Here is a 9,987-nt window from a genome sequence, read left to right on the forward strand (position 1 = left end):
GGTATTGGGATCTCTTACCTCACACATTCAAACTAATTTGAATATAAATATTTTGTAAATTTCAACTATCTCAACAAATTCAACCATCTCCATATTTTTTTCTATATTTAAATTCAATTAGTAATCAAAATCAAGATACATTTAAGGACACTATCAATTTTAATTTGCATATTTTTAAATATTGATAGTGGTGATTTAGATTCACGCAAAACATGAAAAAGGAAAAGAAGAGATATATGTTTAGGGTGATTTATATGGGAGAAAGTTTTGAAATTGGAATCAGAATATGATTCATCTTAAGCATTTGTTGAGAATAGAGTGGTTAGAAGTGGGCTTCATTTATTGTATGTGGATCAGTATTCCGACATGCATATAGGCCCATCAGCCATACCAAAAAATATCACATCCACACTCCAGCTATATGAGCAAATTTCGCTGCACCTAACGAAGCAGCAGAAGGAGAAATGGGTGTCTCCGTATCTTACCCACCTTCATCTTTTTCTCTCTCTTCGGAGCTTTTCTCAAGTAGAAGACGAGACGGACCCAATTCTCTCTCATGGTCCTCTTCGTTTCCCGACATCAAACTTCTTACTCCCCCTATTTCAATTCCATCCCCTTCACCTCTCACTCTCAACCAGGTATTCTTTCCCGCTAATCTCTTTGTCGCTAGTCCGAATGAGAATTTATTTTTGCTTTGATGTTTGCGTTTGTTCTGAATTGAATGCGGTATTTTTTTCAATGACAACTGAGGACGATTTTTTTTCTTTTCTTGGGGTTTTGATAGCTTCTGAAAATGCGGCGCTGTTTTCTTGATTTTTGTCGGGCGGAAATGGTCAGTCCATTGTTGTACTGATGGGATATATGCTCTTTCTTCTATGAAGTTACTGTGCTTACTATGTAAGAATTCTAGCTAGTTGTACTTGAATATGCGTAGATAACAATGAAGAGACTTGATGTTAAATTGAGGAAAGGTGATGGACATGGGGGTTGTTGATGATGAGAGACTAAAGCATACCATTTGTCCTTATCTTGACAAATGCCAACAGATGGATCTGCCCATGTCATTGAATCATAGATTGCAGGGGCTAGGGCTCCATGCTTAGAAATGTCTTGTCATGTATGGTTGAACCGTTATATGTTATCCTGCTGTGTTTCTGAGGGCATATAATCTGATCTTGTCTCAACATTTGAAGGGCTTGATTGTGCAAGCTGCATGGACACGGAGATCTCGCAGTGAAGCTGCTAAGAAGCCCAATAGGAAATCATGGAAACAAAGGACGGATATGTATATGAGACCATTTCTACTCAATGTATTCTTCTCAAAACGATTTGTTCATGCAAAAGTGATGCATCGGGGAACCAGCAAAGTGATATCTGTTGCTACCACAAATGCCAAGGATCTGAGGAACACATTGCCATCCCTTACCGACAACAATGCATGCAGAGTTATTGGAAAATTGATTGCTGAGCGATCAAAGGAAGCTGATGTCCACGCAATTGCATATGAGCTCAAGAAGAATGAACGCGTCGAGGGCAGACTTGCAATTATTCTTGATACCATCCAGGAGAATGGTATCATATTTGTTTGATGTTTCACTCTTTGTATTTTTGAAATAGCTGCTAGTTCTTCACATAACTTTTGTGGTTGCAAGTCTTGTAAACAATTGATGGTTTACCCCAAGATTAGGCTTTGCCTTCGTGCATATTTTAACTGTTGAGTAGGGCCCCTTAATGCTTGTATTCTATGTCTGAAATTGAATTGCTTTCATAGGCATTCTGCCTTATCAGATGAAAGCAGGAGAAGTCCATCCGCATAACTAGGTTTATGTTAATATGTATCTGAATTATTTTCCCCATTATATATTTATAACCACACACCACAGCTCCATTTCCAAATTTGAACCAAATAAATCAAACATGCGTTGTCACTGTGAGATTATGAATCTTATAAAGAGAATTCAGTCTTTCAATCAACAACCATTTAAAGGCTATAACCTCATCAAACCTGTAGATTTAAGTAACAATATAGAGGCAGTAGCCTCTTTAAATTGTACTTTAATGGTTCTTAAAATAATCAAGACAATAGTGAACTGTATTCCCTCTAGGTGAAGAAATCCACTGATTATGCAAATCAAATTCCTGAAGCCATATATTTCAGAACCACCTGCAGAAAAGAAATCTATACAGTTTCAGCATGCAATAAGAGAATGATGGCTGAATGGAAGGCGACAAGGAATATGCTTGTATTTAATTGATGAATATAGTGTCATGAACGAACAAAATCAAAAGATTCATGTTTGAGCAATAAAGATTTACAGAAATGGTGGCAGTCAGGTGAAAGGAAAAACATATGCATATGTATGTTCTTCAGTGAAGTCCTTAAATCATTCAAGTGAGTGAGTTATGCAGCAAACATAAAGCACCAATCTCTGATCACTTGATCTTCAACAAAGTCGTTAAATCATTCAAGTGAGTGAGTTATGCAGCGAACATAAAGCACCAATCTCTGATAACTTGATATATGGAGTAAAATTTTCAAGAACTTCTTTCCAATCATAAAACACTGTCATATATTGACGTATTTAGTAAATCAGTACCTACAATGAGATTTGATGCAATATGATGCACCGTGTAGCATCTTTAAGCAGCAACCTGTCACAAACAAGGAAAGAAAAATTTATTGTATATCAACAAGGTGGAAAAGAATGCACGCAATACTACTAGCAAACATTGCAAATTCCCTTCAGCTGATTTTCTGACGCAGAGAGAACTTTCTAAATTACCATGTTATTTAAATTCACATATAAATATACTGTAAATTAAATTCTTGGAGTGGTCTCAGAAAATCATGTCCATAAAAGGATAAATAAGAATAGCTATCAGATTAAAATGGTAATGCATAAGCCAACAGCATCTAATTTACACACATACTTTTGTTAAAACTAAGAACTCTAATTAGCTTCTGCCTCTCCCAGTTGCTTAGGCTTTAAATATGGATTTTTTGTTATATTACACTAAATATAGTCGTGCATTGTCACTGAGGCAATATGCCCCTTATTTAACTACACTTTTCTTCACCAGTTGCTGGAACCATCAGAATGCTGCTTTACCTTTTCACTCTCTGGGGTGAAAACTGCTTTGACTGCCTTAAAAACTTCTTCAATTGGTCTTGCAGCATCAATCTAAACCAAAAGAAACATCAATTGCCATATCCAACTTCAGAATGCAAGTAAAAAAAGGTACACTTGGTGATAAGATTACCTTTCGGACCTTCCCTTTAGCTTTGTAGTAGTCAATCACCGGGAGACTTGATTCCATGTAAACCTTAAATCTCTTCCTTATTGTCTCAATATTATCATCTTCTCTTCCCTGCGGGAAAAGTTAGACAAATGAGGTAAAACAAATAAAGACAAAAGTTGAGACAGAAAGAGGCTCAATAATTTGATAAGAAAAGAATAAATTATGTAACCTGGTTCCTACTCAACAGACGCTTCTCCATTTCCTCCTCTGGACAATCAAAGAATAGTACAAATTCTGGCTCAATGCCAGTCTGCAAAAAGAGAAGCCAGTAGGTAAAAACATGGATCTTCTGGACAATTCATGATCACATACTATATTCCTCTGCAGCATCCTCAAACAAATAGCTTAAATCAGCCCTTGAAACAGGTCAGGCAGAAAAAATTCTTAAATGCATGATAAATTCAAGCATAGCGAAGGATATGCTACAAAATGATAATGGTACTGTAATATATGCTTTAAGTACATAGAGCCACACATCATAAATAGAAATAGAAGGAAATATACAAATATAAATGCACAAGTGATGGTAAAGGACAAGATACATACACACACACAGACATATACAGAGATGGGGAGAGGTAAAAGGAAGACTTACTACAGATTCAAATGCCGCACGGTTCTCCTCATTACGAGGAAAACCATCAATAAGAAACTTGTCATTCCCATTTTCCTGTATTGCTCGTTGGAGAAGCTTAATTGTTACCTCAGAAGGTACAATTTTTCCTTCCTTAATCATGTTCTGAATCATTGTCCTACATATCATAAACCAAGTTAGTTAAAGAACCCACAACATCAGGAATCTAACTGATACGCGAATTCAGGGTTACCATCAATTTTCTAAAGAGACTTCAGAAGAAACCAAAAGCACTTCATATTCAACAAAGCGACCATAATTGTCTTACTAACTACAGATAAGAATATCATGAATCAACCTCAAAGTTTCAGATCAACAAATTGGTTCACAACAAAGAATCACTAGGTTACTAACTTCCTGAAACCAAGAGTTTGGGGTAGTAACATATAGATGAGAATAAAAGCATTGGTCGAGGAAGCAACTAACCACATTCAATATATAAAGTTATATTTATTTCTTTTTGAAGAGAATACAAATCTATACAATAAATTGTATTGATGCCACAATAAGTTCGTACCCGTTTTCAGAACCAGATTTTATCTCAGCTCGGAGAAGATCACCCGCACTGAGATGAGTATAACCAAAATGTTCAACAATATTTGAACACTGAGTGCCCTTACCACTGCCTGGGCCACCTGCTCGAGTTTAAAGAGCAAAAGACAACAAACACGTCAGGATAGCATCAGCATAGAATGCTGAGTAATAATAACTTTTTGCAGGAAATCAAGCTTTTCAAATTTACAGTGAGCTAGAGAAGATAATGGTATAAACTCAGGCTAAAAATTCTCTAAGTTTGAATACTGAGACTAACTTCTGAAACCAATTTACATGCATAAAAATATTTTGAAACTAAAGCACTCACCTAGAACAAAAACAACAGTAACCTTCTTGTTGGTGTGTGCACTTCCATTTGCAACCTGAACCAGAACGAATTATGTAAATTTGCAAGTTCATTGGGATGGACATCTGTGTGCAACTTGCTTGTTTTAATTAATTGTAGATGAAAGCTCCACAAACTCAAGAAGAAAAATCAGCTGGTAATGCTAAATAATCAACCGAAATAGTCAAATAAAAGGCTTTGAAGGTCTAAAAATACATTTTATTTGACATTCCAGATGCCTTCCAGAATTAAAACAAAGGGGACGCTCTGTTTGATGTCAGGGTAAGGCCCATGGTCTCAGACTCTAAATACCAAAAGGAATAACAGGAAATCTTGGTTAATACTTGATACATGCATAACTAGTTAAGTACCAAGAATCATTTCTATATCAAGAAAAGAAGAGCTGCAATAATGTTCATTCCAGGCCGTTCGGTCATAACAATGCCCTTTATTTGGTTACTCCAACAAATTTGAAATCCAAGCAGCTGAATTTTGCATTTTATAATTCAAACTCGACTGAACATATAGTGTCCACAAGTTTTAAATCATTGCTTATGTTTAAAACTTCTGCACATATAAAAAGATTAACTTCACTGGCTATAAACTTGCAAATGAGAAGACTGCCTCACACAAAAAATTAAAGGAAGATTTTAATTATGGTTCTTATTGCTGATTTTGGCCTGCATGTGCGACACATCCTGTAAAGATGTGGAGGGGAACTTCTATTTTTTTTTCTTTAAGCAAGTCAACTCAAATTTGGACCAAAAATTGAAAAACAAAAAAAACAACACATCTAATACAAAAAATGGAACATGATTCATGAAATACCTTGATTGCTGCATCAACAACAGTCCCCATAGTACCTATGGAAATTCTGTTAGCTTATCTGCATAAAAAATACCAAGTGTTGGTTGCTGCACAGTTTAGTAGAATAAGCACATAGCAGAATATACTATGAAGCAAAAATCTCATGTACCACAGTAACTGGCATTACTAATGAAGAATATTGACGAGGTTAACTCACATACAAGGGGACTAACAATTGCAGTAAATTTTTTAATTTGACTGAATGTTATAGATCTCTTTATAAAGTTTCACTTAAAACCTTGAGATACTTTAAATGGAACGAATTGAAAACACAAAAAACGTTACATGGAATGGATATCAAGCCCAAAAGAACAAATTTCAGGCACCAATGTTTAGATTGGATGAAAAGTGAACATAGGCAGGTTCGAATTCATAAAGAATATCAGCATGTTGCCCCAACACGAAAGATCTTTATTAAAATATGTGAAGTGGAGGTAGTAAATCCAGTCTCGGGAGAAGGCTAATCTTACAGTTTAGTATTGATGTGACCACATGTTCATCGAATTTGTAAATACTGATGTCTGAGATCAACTTACAAGATCGATCATGAAACGGTGGAGGCAAATGACAAAAAGAATACGCATTTGGAACACTTTCATGAGATGCGCAGATCAGAGCACATTCTTGCCACTGAAAATTACCAACTCCATGGAAGTACCAGATCGGAATTGCAAGACAAGGACAGGTTAAAAGTATGAAACACACATTTTCTCAAAGTTGAGAAATTAATTTGGCCACTTGATCAAGTTGAAAAATCTTCAGCAACAGAAGCATATAATAAAACAGGAGATCCAAGCTTTCAAACGCGGCAAGCTTGAAATTCACCAAATCAACCCCGCAACTATAAAGACATGCACAAGCAATAGAACTATCATTCTACTGGGATCTGATATTTTTCATCAATCATCACAAGTTATCAGATCAAACTATCCATTATTCACAGACAAAATGCTCGCCCCTGTGAATGAAAAAAAATCCAATGTCCCAACAGGCCCAGCCTCAAATTTCAGCAAACAAGAATGTCATGCAGATACAAAGCACCACAATCAACAGATTTCTCCAAGAACGCGGTCCCCATTCAACCACACACCAGATCACATTCACTGAACTGATAAAACATTAGCACAACTACAGACACCGAATCGAGCAAAAGCCAAGATCATCAGAACTACAACATTTCAAATCAAGAAAATGAGGAAATCACAGAAAACAAGATCTGGGACTCACCTAATTCTTGTGAAAAGGGAGGGAAATTTTGTGGAGATCTAAGAACGGGACAAGGGGTCCAACACGAAGAACCTGTGTGCATATATAGAGAGAGAGAGGGGGTGTGTCTGAATGGTAACCAACTGAAATTATTGCTGCACAAATATATTATATATATATAATAATAATTTAATTTTCTTTTTAATGAGTTTGCAGGTTTTCGCTTGTAGTGTATACTTCCTTTTCTGACTCCACACGTTTTTTCTTGAGCGAATTGGGAGGACTGAAGAATGAATTGCGGAGCGTTAGTAGGCCACTTTGCGTGATTTTGAAGAAGGGTGTTTGTTAAATCAGTATAATTTCATGTGGAGTCCTCATTCAAAGTTGACGCTCAATAGAATCAAGAATCCGATTCCGCTTCCTAAGTGCATCTCTTATTTACCAACCATCTCTTCCCCCCCCCGACCCCCACCCCGATTCACATCTCGCGGCTAATGTGTCAATTCGTGTTTAGTCTAGTGTTTTTTCATTCTTTCTTTCTTTGTTTTAAAGTTATTAAAATATTGTTATATTACGTACTGACCATTGTAATAACATATTGATTGCTTTAAAGATATTGATGTATAAAAAAATACATATTTCATGTATTTTGGATGTCGGTGTCATTAATAAGCAAATCAAATTGTGCATGAAAAAAGTATTTTTAAATTACAATTTCTGTTTTTATTCCGATCAAGTCGAGTTTATTTAAGCTAAAGTTAATTTATGCAGTTTGTTGATAACATTATAGATATTAAGTTATTTTTTTTAAATATGTTTTGGCTTATTTGTTTTTAACTTTTTACTTTGATTATTGAATACTCACAACTTTCGTCGTAAATAAAAACTTACAACTTTGTTGAAATTTATTTTCACTACAATTTACAAGTTATTACAAACACTAAGTTAGTATCGTGATTTATAGGTTAAATTATTAGTCTTTTATTTGAATATCACAAGCTTGACATTCATTATGAATATAAAAATTGTCACTTTTATATAGGTATTGGGATCTGCAATATAATTTATACGGAATAAGTTTTGTAGAAAAAGCCATTACAAATTATAAATTTAGATATACTATAGTCGGTGTAACGAGCAACTTATATACTTTAATTCAATGGAAATTGGCTTAATTCCCAGTGTATTTAATTGTTATTTTATATAAATGTATTATAAGCTAAGGTTAGTCAACTTATAATATTTGATTCGGTCTAAATTATGATTAAATTCTTCATGCATGGAGTGGGACAACCAAATTAAAGTAATTAACATAAAAAAAAAGATAATTAACAAACTGATTTATTTATTATAAGTAATTTTATATTATAATCAACATATACATATATTATATTTGAAAATTCTAAGGTATTTTTCAATTTTTTGTCCTTATGAGTTGAGGAAAATAATTACTTGACATAAGTTAAATAATTTGTATGCCCAACCACACATATCTTAGTCTGTCAAACAATATATGTGTTCACGAAAATGATGTTTTGTTGCTTCCTCTCATTTAATTAAAATCTCACCAAACATCAAACTTTGATGCTAACCAATTGCTGTCCTAAATTATGTGTCGATATCTACTAAATATTTTAAATTTTTGTTGTATTTTTTGTTTCATTTTAATATAAATATGTATTTATATAACAATTATGTTGTCTATCTTATTTAAAAATATATATTTTGTACGCGGAAAGCAAGTGTATATTACATGAAAACAAAAGATGTAATGAGATTTGTAATAGAAAATTCAATCCTAAATAACTTGGCATTTTGGTGGTTTTATTCCCCTTTTTTGGGAAATTTAAAATAACTCACGGTTTATAAGACGTACTCTATATATAATAAGACACAAACATAGGATCTATCCAAGTAAGTGGCATGCATGTGTAGTCTATTTGAATTTTGTTTTGTCCACGTGGTGAAATAGTTTCTGTAGTTATTTAAATTTAGATAAGTGTGTGAATTATAATTGTTTATTTTTATTCAAAAGATTTATAATTATTTTTTTAAATATACTAATTAGTAATACAATTTAAAATTAAAAATAATCACATCTACACTCTTGATCGGGAAAAATGCAAGCAACCCTCTTGTGATATCGCAAATGAGCAAATTACCCCCTTGTGAAAAAATAAATAGTGATTTACCTCCCTATATTTTTTAAAATACAACAATTTACCCCCCTATGATTTTTAAAATGAAGCAATCTACCTCCCTATATAAGGAGGTAAATTGCTTCATTTTAAAAAGTATAGGGAGGTAAATTGCTATATTTTTTTCATAGGGGGGTAATGTGCTCATTTTTAATATCACAGGGGGATAAATTGCTATTCACCCCTCTTGATCTATAATTTATTTACAGAGATTGATTAAACTCTTTAAAGGATTGAGCTTGATAGTTATGACTTGTAAGATGATAGTTTCTTGTCTTCCTCTTCTCTCTCGTAGGTCGATGTTACACTGGGAGTGCATCCGCCCTAAAAGAAATGAGAAGCCGATCACTGAAATCATGAACACAAAACGCCCTTGCTCGCTTGCTTCCCATTCCCCTCCTGCCTTTGAAACTCCAACTTACCCTTCGCTACAAACTATTCCTACATTTTGAAGAATTACACAATGAGTAAAAAGCTTCAACATCATTTACACAAATTATCATTATTCTTTTGAAAAATTACACATTCATCCTAAAAAATTTAACAACATTAACCAAGCTACCATGCTTTTTGATTGTCAGGGGTGGGTAATTTTTATAATTACACAAAAAACAGAGGTGATTTATATAAATAAACTTATATTTTATCTATATTTTAGGAGTTGCTAACTCATGCATCATGGTTTAACTTTGATTAATATCCATTGTCGTATCATGGTGTCGCATACGTATACAGCGTAGTAGATGTGGAATTTCATTTTGAAGAAAGTCGCTCCACATTGAAGAGTCGCATTGCAGTAGAACCCGAGTCAGTTGCACCCCAACGTTTGCTACCCAACTGTTTGATAGTTTGTTGGACTTGAACGTCCCAAGGGCAGCAACAAAAGTTCAATCGGATGGAAT

General features: G+C 34.2%; 2 protein-coding genes across 5 annotated transcripts; one reads left to right on the forward strand and one right to left on the reverse strand.

Annotated features, from left to right (window-relative positions):
• On the forward strand, positions 366–1,847 carry LOC105167256 (50S ribosomal protein L18). 2 transcript variants are annotated; one of them, XM_011086899.2, is made up of 3 exons: positions 366–638; positions 785–832; positions 1,194–1,847. In XM_011086899.2, exons 1-3 carry the CDS (start codon positions 465–467, stop codon positions 1,587–1,589), a joined length of 618 nt encoding a protein of 205 aa, XP_011085201.1. In that variant the 5' UTR covers positions 366–464; the 3' UTR covers positions 1,590–1,847. The 2 variants fall into 2 exon arrangements, with proteins under 2 accessions (XP_011085201.1, XP_011085208.1); XM_011086906.2 differs by lacking the exon at positions 785–832 and having other exon boundaries at positions 391–638.
• LOC105167269 (UMP-CMP kinase 3) lies at positions 1,923–7,209 on the reverse strand. 3 transcript variants are annotated; one of them, XM_011086922.2, is made up of 10 exons: positions 6,909–7,209; positions 5,643–5,700; positions 4,797–4,851; positions 4,452–4,569; positions 3,896–4,052; positions 3,470–3,550; positions 3,262–3,369; positions 3,111–3,182; positions 2,602–2,652; positions 1,923–2,164 (listed from the first exon to the last, which is right to left on the reverse strand). In XM_011086922.2, the coding sequence occupies exons 2-9, from the start codon at positions 5,670–5,672 to the stop codon at positions 2,641–2,643; spliced, it is 633 nt and encodes a 210-aa protein (XP_011085224.1). In that variant the 5' UTR covers positions 5,673–5,700; positions 6,909–7,209; the 3' UTR covers positions 1,923–2,164; positions 2,602–2,640. The 3 variants fall into 3 exon arrangements, with proteins under 3 accessions (XP_011085224.1, XP_011085218.1, XP_020550717.1); XM_011086916.2 differs by having other exon boundaries at positions 2,598–2,652; XM_020695058.1 differs by lacking the exon at positions 6,909–7,209 and adding an exon at positions 6,218–6,300 and having other exon boundaries at positions 2,598–2,652.

The sequence above is a fragment of the Sesamum indicum genome, linkage group LG1, assembly GCF_000512975.1.
Source record: "Sesamum indicum cultivar Zhongzhi No. 13 linkage group LG1, S_indicum_v1.0, whole genome shotgun sequence".
Taxonomy (NCBI): Eukaryota; Viridiplantae; Streptophyta; class Magnoliopsida; order Lamiales; family Pedaliaceae; genus Sesamum; species Sesamum indicum.